We start from the raw sequence: 17,029 nt of genomic DNA on the forward strand, positions 1-17,029 counted from the left end.
GCCTGAGCCTGATGAGTCTCCCAACTGATTCTGACTAGTGAACTGAATTTGCCTGCATTCTGGAAGGAAAACTATTATATTTAATAGGATGGGATGGTTTCTTTGTAGTTGTTATTGTTGCTGTTGTTTTGTTTTGCTTTTTTTTTCAATGTACTTAGAAAAAACAGTTTCACTCCCAAGTTTATGAACTGTTTCACTCCCAGGCTTATGAACTGTTGCAATGAGTACTTGGCCCATGAGACAAAGAAGCCATGTTGTATCTGTGTGAAATCTTTGTGCATTCCCACAGGAAAGTGGCAAACAAACAAAAAATGTAACTCATCTTAAGAAGAAAAATGTATATTTTTAAAGAATTCTGCCTGTGGAGTAGGTGAGATGACTACTTTAGGTTATTAACTGACTTTCAGAAAACCTGAAGCACAGGCTTCGGGAACAAGCTTCCCACAAGCTGGGGGAGCAGTCGGCTTCTGTGCATGCTTCACTGGGAATGAACCTGAGCTTACTCTAGTCTATTAAAAATGTACTATTAGGAATTTTCCTGGAAAGTTAATATTTCTGTTGTTTGCAAACAAAAAAATGAAATGGTGGAGATCTTATACTGATGATGTGTTTATTTATACTACACATGCACAGTCTGAAAGAACACAGCTTTAATCATTAATTGAAAATCATGCTCTGTAATTCAAGTGCTTATGATCTGGCCATTCTTGCCCTTGGTTTATATTCACCAAGCCTTTGAAATGGCCTGGAACTTACATTTGGAATTCCAAGCTGCCCTAATTACACTGTTATACAGGTTACTTCTTACTTCTTTGAAGATTCCTTTGTGTCATGCATCTCTGCAGGGTGGACGGTTTATGAAGGTTTTGTTTTGGGGGGTCTTTTGGGGGTATCAAAAGTGGAGTGTAGGAGGGAGCAGCTTGTGGAGATGATTGCACTAACCTCATGCTTATCAACATTGTATTGCAGGGCACAGAGCTTGTCAACCCTGCAAAGTAGGGAACACATACTGAGTGCTTATCAACACTGCAAAGTAGGGACAGATACTGAATGCCTATTGACATTGTAAGGTAGGGGACAGATACTGAGTGCTTATCGACATTGCAAGGTAGGGCCCACTTCTAGTTCTAACTCTGAATAAAATACAGAAAGCAGAAGAGACCCCCTGTACACTAGCAGGCCAAGTCTACAATTAGTTGCAGAAGCAAAATCTCTTGCACCTTATTCTAAGGCCCCAAGTCAGTTAATTGGGTCTTCAATTAGCCTCTTGGGTTGTAATCAATTACAAGTGTAATTTCTGTGTGTGAGTGTATTTTGTGCAAAAGTAGTCTCCCCAAAACCAAAGCCTAAGTTAGAGTGAGGTTCAGATCTCTCTTCACTCACTTACAGGCACAGAAGAGCAAAACCAAAGCCTGTGCAGTGCCAGCATTTCCTCACCAATTCCCACAAGTCCTGGGTCAAAGGACAGACTCTGTAATCCAGGAAGGTTTGTTCACTTTATTACTATTAAATTTTACTAATTTAAAATTCTTAGTTTCAGTTATATAGTGATTATAATAATTTTCTTTCATATTACTGTTTAGATGTGATGTTTCTTTAACACACACTGGTATCCAAACAGGCACTCCCACACTTGAGCACTAGTTGTAGCCTAGGATTTTACAACAATAGATCACTGGCTGTATTGCTCTACTTAAAAGGCCTTAACAAAGCGCTAATGGGTAATATTGAAATCTAGTGTTTTTTGTTGTTTGTCAAAACTCTACTAAGTCAGTGTAAAAAATTTCAGCCTCATTCAAGAAATTTCACAGCCTAGGTAGAGGCAGAACAAAGCAAAGCAAGCAGCCAGAAATGCAAATGCCCACAGCAACTCATGTCTGAAACAAACTTCCAGCACAAATTTCTGAGTTTCCCCACGTCATTTTGGCTTACCTATTTTACCACTGTGTTTCAGACAACAGCTTCTAAGTTCCCCAATTCATAAATGTAATTAAATAATTACATTAGTGCTAATTAACATGAAACTGCAGATTATTTAAGCGCAAAAAACACTATTCAACTTCTTAATTATTCTTGTTCACACAGCATTTCCTTTTGCTCAGGCGCCCTAGGTGCAAATAAAACATCCCATCTGCTCGCAATTAGAACTAAATAATTTCAGAGAATGTAGCTTATCATTTTGACTGCACATTTGATTAAAAACAGTGTACAAGCAATATCCTGGCTTATTGGCGTAACAGCAACAACACACACAAGCCTGTGTTCTTCCATCATTAAAGAAGATCGAAAACATTATCTGTTATTTCAGGGGGAAAAATACAACTTTTTAGTTCATTTCATACAGATGAAAGCGAATTACAGCAAATCACCTCTCCACTGAATAGCAGCCCCCACATAATGACTTTATTTGCTTAATCCCCAAATTAAACGCCGTTTCGAGCGAGGGCCCTGTGTTATTACTCTCATCATGTCGAGAACATTTTCCTGCCGAGACCAATTTGAATAAAACAAGGGGCCTTCCTTGAACTCAATCAAGGAGCCATAATGTGGTGGGTAATAGAGGTTGCTGATAGATTTGCAGGCAAAAGTGTTATACCTAATGATGGGATATGGATAATAGTCCTCCTGGAGGTCCTGATGCGACTCCAGTTGGCTGCCAGATGCTGAAAAGCAAGAAGAGCATTGATCAGTGACAGGAAGCTGTAGTGGATTCATCTAGTCAAACTTCAGCTGTTTTTCCACTGTACAGTTAAGCCAGGCATAAATTATATTAATTGATTTAATTACATACTTAAAACATCTTCCCCAATTAATTTAATTAGGTGGCTACATGATGCTACTGGCAGGGGAAGATTAGAGGCAGCTCACTTAATTAACAGAATATGAATGAAAAAAAGAGAAAGCAAACATAAATGAAATTGTGAGCACTAATTAAAAGGCTGTCTGCAAACTTAAATACTTTCTGACAAAGTGGTGACAGCAATGTAGACAAGTGAGGATTTTTTTTCTAGCAAATTAAAATGTCAGAAGGTGTGTGTGTAATATATATATGGGGAAAAGGTAGTGCAGTTAAAACACTGACTTTCTAACACAACTACCATAGTCAAAACAAGAAGCATTTTCTTTTATAGAAAAATTGTAACTGATTTTGCAGGCATGTAAGTTAGACTCTGGGTTAAGACTAAAATATGCTGCACAAACAAACAAAGTTTGTGCATCTTATATTGCAGAGACTTATAGGTACAGGATGCTGGCTGGGGGGGTGGCTGGAGAAGGAAGGGAAGATAAAGAGACAAGGTGTTGCAATTGTTGAAGCAAGAAATGTTTAGAAAGAGAGGTCTGCTTTAGCAGCTGGCAGCCTGGTGCACCTTGGCTCGAATGCGGAAATTCTCCAGGTGTCTCTGACGAGATTCCTTCAGTATCTTCTTTATCCTTATCTTGTGGCAATATAAAAGCCACGCAAGGGCGATCACACCTGAGGCCCACTTCTTCTGGCGATAAGCAATGAAGAATTGTCTCGCCTTGTGACATTTCCATGTGGCTTGGATCTTGATGGCAGCCTCCGTCTTTCCATCTTGGCCCTTGTACCTCTGTCCCGGAAGGTTTAACAGCATTTGGATCTGAAGAGGGTTCTCTAGCACTAACAGAACATCATCTCGGGTAAGTTTATTCTTCAGCTCAAATTCTGGAAGCAGGGCCAACAAATTCCTCCCTTTAACTTTGGCTTCTGATATTGCATAGTCCTTGAGAAACTTCTCAATTTGTTCCAGAAGAGAAAAAATACTTCCCCAGGCTAAACTATAATGTGCCTTGAATGCTAAGAAGTCTGGGGCTGTCTTGTCTATGGTGCCATCATAAATAAAAAAGTCATAATCCCATGGTAATTTTGCAGTCTTTGACGGTGTAGTAATTTTCATAGCCTGGGGAAAGAAAGTTTGCCAGAAGTGAAATATCCTAGGATCTCTTTTAGTGTGATCAACACATGTGAACTAACACTTCATCAATTACCACTTAGAGATGGGAAAATATGGCTTCTAGGACTGATTTCATATATGTACATCAGGATGTCAAAGTAATGTCATTGAAACTCATTACCTAGTAATATCTTAGAGATTATGAGATGTTTAAACTGTTATAAAAGTGTTTCTACATATATAATAAAGATTTATATACATTTATACATTATATAACATATATGTTGATATATAGATAGCTGTTTATAATATATAACTATCTGTTTCCTTGAATCATTTTATAACAGTTTTATATATATGTATATCTTTATATATAATTATAGATAGATATGTAAGATATATTTATCTTTATATGTGGTTAGCTGATCATATCAAAGGAAACCAAAAGCAGAAACTTGTTATCTGTTTCCTTGAATCATTTTATAAATTATATATAGTACAGCTATGTATCTTTATTATTATTATATATAATTATTAACTATATATTACAATTAAAAATTATAAGTAATATATAGGTATCTAATCTCTTACTAACCTATATTTTAGCTATATACATATAATCTTAAAGAATTATGTTGCTAATTACTTGTTTTTAACTTGTCATCAACCCTAAAAACAGGGAAATATACTATTTTATGTGTAAATATCCAAAGAAATCCTTTAGGAGTGGGACAGTGGGTGATATTTTTATGTATTTTTCTGTGTTAATAACATCATAAATTATAAATTAAGTCAAATCAGAAGATATTTGGATGACAAAAGTAAAACATAATATCACCCTCATTTAAAGAAAACCAAACCTGAATCTGGTGGTATAGTCCTGTCATTCCCTTGGAGTACTGAAGAATAAGGATCATATGTTTTCCTGGACTACAGAGTGACTTCCTGCCTATCATATACAACTTAGTAAGAGACCTTGTCTCGAAGTAAAAAAATGAGAAAAGTACTAAAGATAGGTTTCATGGTAGTGCTTGCCTAATAAACATGAGGCCCGAGATTCAAGCCTTACTATTAAAAAAGGAAATTTTGCCAGTAAAAAAAAACAAAACAACAACAACAAAAAACCCCACTGAATTCAATGGTTAGTACTTGTTGCATGAGAAAATGAGACATTCTGCATCAGAATCCAAAAGTTCCTGGTGACCTAGGGAAGTAGGGAGGGAGGAAACAAGAAGGCAGGGGTGTTTCTGCCTTGAATTCTCCTCAGTGAAGAAGGTGTTAACCCACCATGATGACTGTTTCTGCTTACTCAGGGATTTAAGAGGTCAATTACTTCAGCATATCCATTGAACATACATATGCCCATTTAGGGATTATTGTTCTCTGAATTTTTAAGAGCTTTCATAAGACTCAAAGGGCAAAAGAGTGACTTTATCAGTAACAGCTGTACCATGGCAATGCTAGGTTAGGATGGTTCATGCTTTGTCTCAAATAACTGAACTGTGAGTGATCAATAGGTACAAGGCAAAAGCTCCTCTAAACCTTAGAGTCTAAAGACATAGTAACCAAACATGGTCAAATAAAAACTTCAGATTCCTTTCCCAGGTTCTCAGCAGAATAGCGACTACCATCTCAAGTCAAAATCCTAAGTCCAAAAGGGTGAAGGCCCCTGAGTGTTAGACACCAGCTCCAAACAGCAATGAGCTTTTGCACATTTTTAACTGAAGAACTGTTATAAAGAAGGCGTAAGAGCAGTGGAAAAAAGTCCTTTGGCCAAGATTTTCTTCTTTCTAATCTAATCAAGACGCAGAGAATGTAAATTGTTTCACAAATGGAAGTAAATTTCTTCTTCGTGAGTGGGCAAGAGAGTTTGACAAGAAACGCTCCCCTTAGCAGACGTTAGTGCTGGCAGGGTGAGCCGTGGCTGTGTAGAATACGGCAGGTGGCACATGTTCCCCAAGACACGGCCACGGCTGCATTCCTACCTTCCTGCAAGGATGGGTTCTGCTGGCGGAAGGTTAGAACTCAGAGAAGAATGGCATGGCTCCATCAGTGAGAGCAGACATGCAGAATGGCCACAGATGGTCATGCATGGAGCTGGCTGGTCTTGCTAGTCACGTGCTTGATCCAGACCCCTATAAGAAGCAAAGTCTATGGATGGGTGATTTACCAGAGAATCCTGTCTCCTTAAAGATGTTCAGATAATTTCAAAATTCCTTATTCTTTTGGGGGACTAGTAAGGAAGTAGGCTGTCTATGAAACAGAGCAGTCTGGGAGCAGGGATTCAGAAGCAAAAGGACTCCTTCATCTCTCTGAGACAATGCCTCCCCGCAGGTTGGGTCTAGGAGATCTATGCACATCAACAAACATGGCTTACACCTTCTGATAGAATCACCTAAGGTGGAGTGGATTTGTAGACTTTAACAGGGGTTGTTTTAGAACAAAAGGATTACACCTTTTTACCTTCTTGGATGAGATACCTGCTCTCCAAAGAAACATACTCCTGGACATCAAATAGACCACTCAGGTGCCAGGAAGCTCTGGGTTTGGAGTCAGCTAAAGCATAGCTGTAGTACATCTGTCACAGAGAATGCCACACACGGGAGCACTTCAGACTTAGAGCAAAAAAAGACATGCCTCTCAAGAGAGAGGCTTCCCAAATTAAAGCCGTGTATCAGCATTGTGAGACGCACTGAGCAGGTGAAGACGGAGCGGCCTCACAGCCTGCCGGGAATGAGCCCTGATGAAAGGTCATGCCATGCTTCAGGGGCTGCCTCCTGCTGTTCCCCCTGTATCTCCACGACCTGTCTGGTATCGTTTGCTGGTGTCCCTCACACCCTTCTATTTTCTTCCTCTTTTGTTGACAATGCCCTGCTCTCCCAGTGTGATGTTATTAAGGAGCAAGGTGGGGTGGCTGTGTTGTGACATCCTCATCCTCTCATTCTCTTCTTTCTTGGGGCCACAACTACACCTGTCCCTTTGTGAAATGCCTACGCTCTAGACCAATCCACCCCTCCCCCTGCAGCTCAAACCTGTAGCTGTGGCCTAATTATTAGCATCCTGCTCTAACTGACTGAGTCAACTAGCTGGGAAATGTTCTTTTTCATTTGCAAAGTGTTAATCACTAATTAGGTAACTTTCAGAGTTTCTGGAGCAGTTATTTAGGGGAAATTCTAAATCTAAAGCAAAGCAGAGGAAGGCAGGATGATGACGTATGTTAGTAAGACCCAATGGGAAGCAACATGGATAGGCCCAGGACTGCAACTGTACTAGAAAATTTAGGAATATCATCTGCAAAGATGCAAAGAACACATTCAGGAAGAAGAACTTACCTCTAAGTGGATTTGTTGTTGTTGTTTTTGGTACCTAGAATTTCATTCATGCTAGGTAAGTACTCTACTCTTGAGCTGCATTGCCAGCCCTAGGCTAATTTCTTTTCCATTATTGTTGCTGTTGTTTTGAGATAGGATCTCACTCTACAGCCCAGGCTGCCCTCAAACTTAACCCTCCTGCCTCAGCCTCTTGATTGCTAAGATTGCAAGCATTCAGACCTGGAGAAAGGGTTTAATAGTTAAAAATCACTGTCTGTTTTTTTAGATTCCAAAGGTACTTAAAATTTAGAAGATCCAGGTTCAATTCTCAGCTCCCACAGGGTAGCTCATAACAATCTGTAACTCCAGGTTCAAAGGATCTGACTCCCTCTTCTGACCTCCGCAGGTACCAGACATACATGCAAGCAAAATGTCCATATATATAAACATTTTTAAAAATTACAGGCATGCACCATCATAGCAGGCTAAGATGAATTTCTTATTGATGCATTTTCATATATGTGGACAGCAGATAGACAAGGCACCAAACTGATCTCCTAGTGGTGAACAGTGGGACAGCCGGGAAATTTGCTATGAATGCACCTTTACAAAATGATGATCATTCCACTGCCTGGAAGGACAGACTATGATACTCTGCTGCAGAAACCAGGGTTTGGTTTCTCAGTCACCAAAACACGTCCTCTAGGACTGGTCTAGGTAACCATACTGCATATAGTTCTAGCTGAGAGCTTAGACAAAGGGATGAAGAGAGTTTCCCTTAAGTCTTTAGTTTTTTCCCAAAGACCAAAGATGTCATTTGCCTGACCTTGGTTTTTATTCCTAGTGAAGGTCCTCAATGTGTCAATCTTTCTACAAAACAAAGTTGAGACCCTCAGTGGGCTGGAACTGTTCAAAAGACACAACATTCAGAGAGAGGAAGGGAAGGAGGGAAAGAGAGTGGGAGAGGGAGAGGGGAAAGGAGGGAGGGAGAAGAGAGAGAGAGAGAGAGAGCGCTGCTGACTTAATTGGGGTTTAGGAATATAGCATAAGCACGGTTCTGAATTTTAAAACATAAGGGATCTTTTTGTTTTGTTTTGTTTTGATAGGGTTTCTCTGTATTGCTTTGGAGCCTGTCCTGGAACTCACTCTGTTGACTAGGCTGGTCTCGAACTCACAGAGATCTGCCTGCCTCTGACTCCCAAGTGCTGGGATTAAAGGCGTGTGCCACCAACGTCCAGCAAAACATAAGGAATCTTGTAAGTCACTAGTCTTGCCTTTTGCTCAATAGAGTTGTCACTGAAGTCCACTATCCTGGGTTCAAATCCAACCTCTGCCACAGTCTGATGCATACTGCAGGCAACACACTACCCTCTGTGGACCTGGATTTGACCATCTGTAAGAAGGGGAAGTTCACATAGACCTTCCCCAGTGCCTCACCTTGCCACAATGGCTACCATATAGATGGGAAACTGATGTTCATGGTAAATGAGTTGTGTGAGACAGTGTTTTTGTTATTGACAAAAGTGGCCACATTCCTGAATATCCCCCCAATGCATACAGAAATAAAGGGAAGGAATTCCTAGGTGACGCTTACCCTCACTACTTTTCAATGTCTTTCCTCGTTCCTCTTTGTGTTCTCATGGCATTTTCTCATTTTTCTCTTCCATACCTTACCCTATATTGCCCTACCCCCATACCTCCAAGTTCTCACAGCCTAATGTTTCCATAATTCTCTGTGTGACTCCTTCCTGAGCTGTCCTGGTTCAGCCTTCTAGTAACTTTTTATGTCTGAGCCAACCTGTCCTTCTCTTGACCTGATATTTCTTATTTGCTGGGCTGGAGAGCAATTTGTTAAATTAACCCCCATGAATACAAAAGGGGACATTACATGGTATGGTGGGGAAATGGTGACTCTGGAGCCAGATGACCTGGAATCTGACCTACACTGCCTTCCTCTGTGGACTCTGGTAGTCACTTCCTCTGTAAGACCTGAGTTTCTATTAAGAAACCACTTAACAGAAACTTGGTTAATAATTCTAATTTGCCACCATATGTCCTCTCTGACATAACATGTCACCCCTCTAGATGTATTGGCTTTTAAATTTTTTCTGATTTTTGTTTGTTTGTTTGGGACAGTGGCTTCAAACTTGCTATATAGCTGAAGGCAGCCTTGAACTTCTGGTCCTGCTCTCATCACCTATTGAGAGCTGAGCTTGCAGGCATTTGTCACCATGCTTGGTGTTATGCAGTGCCAGGGACCTGTGCACGCCAAACAAGCACTATGACTCCTGAGACACATCTTCAACCTAGTATTTTTTTTGTTTTGTATTTGTTTTTTTGAGACAGGGTTTCTCTGTATTGCTTTGGAGCCTGGCCTGGAACTTACTCTGTAGATCAGGCTGGCCTCGAACTCACAAAGATCCGCCTGCCTCTGCCTCCCGAGTGCTGGAATTAAAGGTGTGAGCCACCAATGCCCAGCAACCTAGTATCTTTTTAAACAAACTCCTGGAGCTAGTAAAACTGTGAAACCAATACAACCACTTCATGGCTGTTACTTTCTGACCATGAAAAGGAGATTTTTTTTCTTCTCCAGTTTTTATACATAAAATTATTTGTTGCAACTTCCTAACTAAAATGGATGACAAATTACCCACACTATCTGTTGTACAGGATTGAGAAAACCAAAAAAAGTAATGTTCTAGAATTCTGAGGTGTGTGAGTAAGCAAGACAGTCTTTAGGCTGCAATCCACGGAAGCTACCTAAGACTGGACTGTTGGAGTGCACAACCCACACAAAGGGTATAAAAGGAAGAAAGGGCAGAGACACATAAGGGAAAGGACCTGAGTGTCAGGGTCACTTGTATCAGCAGCAGTTTTTTAGAATAATTTCAGCCATTCATATGAAAGATGCCACATGCACTAGGTCTTCCTCAACTCTGAAACCATTCTAAAGAGAAACAGAACCTTCATCCAGCGACAGATGAAAGCAGAGGCAGATACCCACAGACAAACACTGAACTGAACTCCTGGAATCCAGTGTCAGAAAGAGAGAACTGATAGGCAAAGGAGTTAAGAGTGGGCTGGTTTAACCCACAGAAACAGTTGACCTGAACAAGGGGAGCTCTTGGACTACAGATTAATGGCTGTGTGGAAAGCATGGGACTGACCCAGACCCTTGAATGTGGGTGTCAGTGAGGAGGCCTAGGTAATCTATGGAGCCTTGGGTAGTATTTATCCCTGGCATACAAATAGACTTTGAGTGCCCATGCCACAATATGAGAGGCTCTCAGCCAAGACTCTTGGGGGAGGGCCTAGGCCCTGCCCTGGATGAACTGACAGTTACTGGAAATCCACCATGGAGGGCCTCACCCTCCTTGGGGATTGGAGTGGAGATTGGGTGGGGGACTGGGAGACCTGGTAAGGAGGGTGGGGGTGATGGGGAAGGAGAGGGAGCTGCTGACATGTGAAACAAGATTGTTTCTAACCTAAATAAAAAAATAATTTTAAAAAAAGAGAGAGAAAAGGTGAGTTCTCATGAAACAACAACACCGAGTTCGTCTAATCCATATGAAAGATCAAACAGCAGGACCAGAGAGGCACTTTAAATAGTCGGGGTCTGTTCTCAGTCAAATGTGAAATTCCCTTTTCTGGAGGCACATTTGACTTCACTACAGCATTGATTTCACCTTTTCTCATAGCCTTCAAATGCTTGCTGAGAAAATGTGGCACAGTTAAGGACCACTTGGGACAATTATGATGGATGAGCTGAGCCTGCTGGGGATTTGCACAGGAAGCATGACAAGCTGGGGATCAAAAGCAGCTTGGCTCCCAGGTCCCCAAGCAAAGACACATTATTTTCTCCATAGGTACAGGAGAAAGAGCTGGTCTTGTGAAGGGTCGCCATTGCCACAGAAGTGAAGCTTGGCATTCCTGTTCTCCTCAAGAGGTGTATGTAGAGGAAGTCTGTTGGTCACAGACCACTAAAGACTATTTACAGGATTCTCACAGAGCTCTACTTGGGCACAGTCTCAACAGCTATGTGAGTAGTCTGTTTATTTTTCTCTAAGTATGGATCATTCTAGAACATTACAGTAGATGTCTATCATCTGCCTTCCTCAGTAAAATAGAAGTCTTGAGAGGACAAGAAGTTCGTCTCATTCACTATTGTTTGGCTGCCACTGTGGTCCCCTGCTTGATGCACATTAAAAAGGCAGTGAGGATTTACTGAGTGAGTATATGTACATTTAATTTTAACTTCAGAGCTACTTGGACTGATTTACAATACAAAGTTGTTCTGTGATCAGGTAAGATGTCTGATATTTATGATTTAATGTTAAACAACATAATGGCTATTAAAATTATGGGACATCTTTAATTGAAGAATACTATGTAGTGAGCTTTTAACGGCATTGTACAAGCTTGTGATACAGTATTAAAATAAAAATTAAAGACACAGTATGATGGGACTACAGAACATGACAAGGCTTAAATACTTCCAAAGGGTTATGATAGTATCAGAAGATTCTCCCATACTTGACATTTTTCTCCTTTCTGAACTTTATTTTTTCCTGAGTAATCATTAAAAAGTATATTAAGTAAAATACATAAAGGAAAAATATTACTTTGTGGATTGCTGATAAGTTAACCTCTTTTCTGATGTGTATAAATAAAGCCATTTACATGTAACAAATATACATGTAGTAGGCAATGTTGACAAACATTATAAAAGTAATAGTTTCTTTTCTCAGTTACTTTTTACATGAAAAAACCTTCTTTTCAAATAAAACCATATAATTAGATTTATTTTGAAGGTTTAAGGCAAAAATGCTTAGGGGGGAGGGGCAATTTATTAGGGAAAATTAAAACAGCTTCTAAAGGATTCCACAGTCTCCTTTTTGGGAATTTCCCCCCTTCGTCCTTAAATAAGGTGTTATGAGAGAGAGACAGAGAGACAGGAAGACAAAGATACAGACACAGAGAAGCAGACACATACACACTGAGGCAGAGAGACAGAAAGACAGAGGTGCAGAGGGACAGACCTTGACTGACTTCACACACACACACACACACACACACACACACACACACACACACACACACACACGAGAACAGATGAGGGCAGTGGCAGGTTCAATGCTGCACATGTTGTCTAATTAAAATGGTACAGTTGACTCATCCATAAAATATTAAGTTTTCCATGGAGGCAATCACAAGAATATACTTGAAAGATACTAAAGAAACTAACACTATAAAAATGATTAAGAAACAATCCTCATCCAGCTTTCCTAACACTGGGATTACAGACATGCCTCACCACACCCACTAATTATTGACTATTTAATTGATCTAGAAGGCAGAAAAGGCTATCTCTATTGAAACTGATAAAAACAGACATGACAGCAGAGGTGACAACTGCTGTCTGGTAGGGAACGAAGCAAAGACACAAACTTATCATCTAAGCACATGGCACTGGAAAGGGAAAGCATTAAATACACTGGACAGGAGACATGCAATGTATTTTAGAAGGATTCTCTTGTGAACGGTGGAGATTTGTAGGTTTCTAATGCTTTGGGGGCTTGGGAGTCACACAATCCACTTTCCTGCACCAGCTCTATCGTTTACCTTGGATGACTCACCTCTCTCTGTCTGATCCCTCCTAGTCATATGGGAATAATACTAGCACCTACCACCTAGAGATGTGAAAACAAGGGAAGCAGCCCACTGAAGATGTTAGGAACAAATCCCAGTGCAGAGTAGGCACCCAGTACAGGCTAGCAAGCAGCTATACTAGGAGTAGTGTTTGGAGGACTCTTCTAGGAAAGAGCTCCTCACCTGGTATATAACCCTCACACTGCCCTTTTGCAGTGACAGTACAGAGGTTCCTCTATCATCATGAGGATTCAGTGAACGTGGGAAGTGTATCATGCCCCATACACAGATCATGTTGAAGTCATATTAGAAGTTCCTAAGTGTGCCAGGCAAATAAAGCCTTGGGGTTCTTTAAGAACGTTCTCTTTTTGAGGTACAGAGTAAGGCTCATGGTCTCTACACAGTGAGAAGTGATGAGAATGAGAAGGAAGATCTAATTGCACTGACCAGTTATCTGGGAGCAACGCATGCAGGTTCGGAAGGACTGTCCGCAGTCACTGATGTAAACTCCACTGCTGGGAAGAAGTGGAAGGGGCTCTCTTCTGGAGAGGAGGCACTCCTCAATGCCCTGCACAGTCTCATATATTTCAAGTGCAAAGGTTTTACCCCCAATGCATGACCTGGTGGAACAGGCCTTACTAGAATGTACCTGCCATGCTGTGGGGACTTCAAGTTTCCTTTTTGTTGTTGTTGCTGTTGCCTTGGTTGTTATGAACAGCTTAACTCTAAATCCTTTTTCCTCCGTCTACTTTACAAATGTAGTATGCAAGTACAAGTGTACACATGTGCACATGTGAGCAAATACCAAGAAACTAATACATTCATTCTTAACATCTTGCTTCTTTGTAGCTACACTTTCAAATGATGAAAATCTTTGAAGCTAAAGACGCACGTGAGTCAGTCACATTTTGAGGATGGGAAATCATTTGTCTGGACTGAAGACTGTGGCATGATTCAGTCCTGACAGAGATCAAAGAAATGTTTTTCCCTTTAAGTGAACCACGATCTAATTTCTTTTATAAAGAAAGTGCAAAAGAACTTTTGTTGCCAATTTGAGCTGTCAAGTGGCCTCCCATACTTTTGCCCCGAAGCAAAAGGAAGGGAGGACATCAGGTGACAGATTCCAAATTCCAACTAGTCACACAAATTACAGACCTTCCTACTGAGGAGTCCTCTTGACCTTTTGCCTTTCCCCTACAATGAAGAATGAGACACAGTTTAAATGAAAATGGCTCTCATGGGCAATATTACAAAACAAATAGACGGCTTAGTCCTGTCCACCCACCGCCCCCTTCTTCCCTTCCCCCTGCTGGGCCGGCCTGTCCCTACCCACACAGGCAGTGGCGAGTAATTAGAAGGACCTCCCTCTCTCCCAGGCACCCATACTGTGCATGCCAAGCCCCATGCTTTCAGGAAAGGGTTTGAGAAAGTAAATACACATGCAGCCACTCTGGAGGGTATTTGTAAGAAAGAGTTTTCTGTGGTGTCAAGCATGGGGCTGGAGCCTTAGTAGAGCATCTGCAAAGACTCCAGTATGGAGCCCAGCACCTTGTGTCTTTCTCTTCACCGTTAATGTCCACACCCAGTTTACCTCTGCCACTATTACAGAGTCAAGTCAGAAATGTACCAATCTGAGGTCACAGCCTTTAAATAGCACTGCTTTTAAAAGTAGGGGAACCCTTTGCAAATCAACAGGGGAAAATAATGCCAGGGCTAATCAGCATTTTGAAAACACATTATCATTCTTTTTTTTTTAAAGGTAAACTGCTTACTGGCTAAAACCTCACTGTGACATGTGTATTACCTGTAGACCCGATCTCTATAAAACAGAGGGAGCGGAGAACTCACTTGGAGTAAGAATCGAAACAGGTGCCTGGGCCCATCGCATTATGCACATCAGCCCATGGCCTCCTCACAGCCTGTTAAACAGCTGAATTTGAAACAATAATGGTGCCGGCCAAGCACCCGCCTGAAGGCCTGTCTGTCTTGGGAGTTGGCCATTTGCATTGATTTTCTTTCTTTCATTTTTTTAACTCACATTTTTCATGAAACGCAAATATTTGCCATGGCAACTGGGATGTCACATGACATGCTGTTCCATAAGCAGCCTGGCAGTCTCTTAAGAGGAAATGACCCACCAGTGTTGAAAATGCACCCAATACCTCTGGAGGGTGTTTGGGCATTTAAAGAGGAGGTCCAGGAGAGCAGTGGGGCTAATTTCTCTGGAGCTGCTCACTAACTCCTCTTTCTTTTATTCATGAGGACAGCTACAAACATGACTAAACAAGGCATACCAGAAAAAGGACTGCCAGATGTCTCTTTTCTGTGGAGAAAAGTTTCAATTACCCTAAATCTGTCAGTGGTCCTTAAAATGAAAAAGTAACCTATTAAAAAACCCAGGCCCTTTAAACTGGGGACATCTTCAGGAGGGTGAATTACACTTTATGGTGAGGGGCTAATGTTAAAGAACAATTTATTTATTAAACTTGTTCATTAATTTATCATACATTCATTTATTATATATAAATTTATTATTTATTTATTCAAGTTCCTTTAACATTAGTTAAAGGGACTCCCTCCTCTTCCCCAGCATGGTTTTCTGTCAAACTTGGGCTTGTCTTTCCTTATGCAAAAAGACAAATGAGATATGGTAAAAACCCCTCGATAGTACTGCTTATAGACTACAGATGTATGTAAGGCAAGCAGACTCCTGGCCTCTGACCAACTGCTAGCACAGGCTGATCACTTACTTGCAAATCTCACAATAATGCAATGGCTCTGGCTATCTTAGACCCCACCCACAGTGTCATGGAGTTGACTTGTGCATTCATCTTCCTCTTTAAAAGCTGGAGCTGCCTGTGTAAGTTCAGTGAGCTCTTTCCTAGCATGTGGGAGGCCCTGCGTTTGACCCATAGCACCCCAGAGAACAACAGTAAGATGAGATGCCCCTTGGAAGCTGCCGAAATGACACTTACTCGAGGGTGGAACTTGCTTGCTCTCTGTGTTGGCATGAGTACCTTTGTCTTTTGTTTCTTGTGAGGCTCCTCCACTTCTTTCAGAACATGGTGTGTCCTCTGAGCTGGAGCAAAGGGGGCTGTGGATGGAGGCAGGGCAAAGTTATTTCTTCCAGAAAGAGAGGCTGAGCCATTTGGTAGATGCTATGAGGTTTGGCTCAAAAGTCATGTGGCTCTGTCACCCACTGTTTGCTTACTCCCTGAATTTCCTGTACCCAAACTATGACACCTCTGTGACTGCTACAATAGTGTAACTTTTTCCTTAGAACCCATGGTCAGCCTACCTCATGCAGAATGCCTGTGTGAAATTAGACTTGAAAAGCACAAGGATTAGAGAGGAAAATTTGTCTCTTAAAATGAAGACTCCTTTAAGTAGCCAGATTCCCAAGTTTATGTACAAGATAATTAATATAGTTGCATATGATAGACTATTTTGTTAGGTAGATATTAGAAAGATGACCAAAAATTTAAATGACTTGGGGGAACTGATATGGTGAGTAACACCATAAAGATTATTTTTGAAGTTAATCTGTAGGCAACAACTCTCTCAGTCACATCTTTCCTGCCAACTGACTGCAAACTCAACTACTCTCTGCAAATAGCCCAAGCCTGGCATTCTAGGGGAGAAAAACCCTATCATTACCCTTGCCAAGGAAGAAAAGGATTTATTTAAATGGTTAGTTGAATACAAAGGAGTCTTCTTCTATCCCAAGTCCTTCAACTCAGCCTCGCTCTTTTCTGTCTGTACTGTAACAGAAGTCTTGAAAGAATTGATTGACATTGATCAAAACTTAATAAATGATAGCAGTGCACAACTTAGTCTCACTTGGAGGACTCAATGAGCTCAGCCTCAAGTTGGGCTACAAGAAATCCTTTCGTGCATCTTTTTAGAAGTAGCAAGAATTTCAGAGCATCAAAGCTTGCCACTCAGGGAATTTGCTGCATCGAGCCCAGTCATGCCCACTCTCTGATTCCCCTGGTTTCTAGCAAGTCTCTCTGTGACTGTTGTCCATTGTGCTGCCCAGTGCATCAGTGGCTGCAGACCCCATTAGAGGCCTAAAAGCTCTTGCTTTGACCTTTGTGCTCCTCTGCTATGTTGCTCACTTTGGACTCTGCTGTCCATCTCTCCCCCATCCTGGGG

General features: G+C 41.1%; 1 protein-coding gene across 6 annotated transcripts in view; it reads right to left on the reverse strand.

Moving 5' to 3' along the window:
* Window positions 1-17,029, reverse strand: part of Iqch (IQ motif containing H) — a 193,244-nt gene that overhangs the window by 105,763 nt on the left and 70,452 nt on the right. For 5 of the 6 annotated variants that reach the window (XM_040739798.1, XM_040739801.1, XM_040739799.1 and 2 more), the window contains 4 exons: window positions 15,850-15,968; window positions 14,030-14,068; window positions 3,369-3,920; window positions 2,597-2,663 (listed from right to left, as the gene is read on the reverse strand). In XM_040739798.1, coding sequence (XP_040595732.1) covers window positions 2,597-2,663; window positions 3,369-3,920; window positions 14,030-14,068; window positions 15,850-15,968 — 777 coding nt within the window. Of the gene's footprint in view, window positions 1-2,596; window positions 2,664-3,368; window positions 3,921-5,899; window positions 6,023-14,029; window positions 14,069-15,849; window positions 15,969-17,029 lie in introns of those variants that run through there. The other variant, XM_040739804.1, reaches the window with a different exon arrangement.

The sequence above is a fragment of the Mesocricetus auratus genome, unplaced genomic scaffold (assembly GCF_017639785.1).
Source record: "Mesocricetus auratus isolate SY011 unplaced genomic scaffold, BCM_Maur_2.0 Super-Scaffold_100691, whole genome shotgun sequence".
Taxonomy (NCBI): Eukaryota; Metazoa; Chordata; class Mammalia; order Rodentia; family Cricetidae; genus Mesocricetus; species Mesocricetus auratus.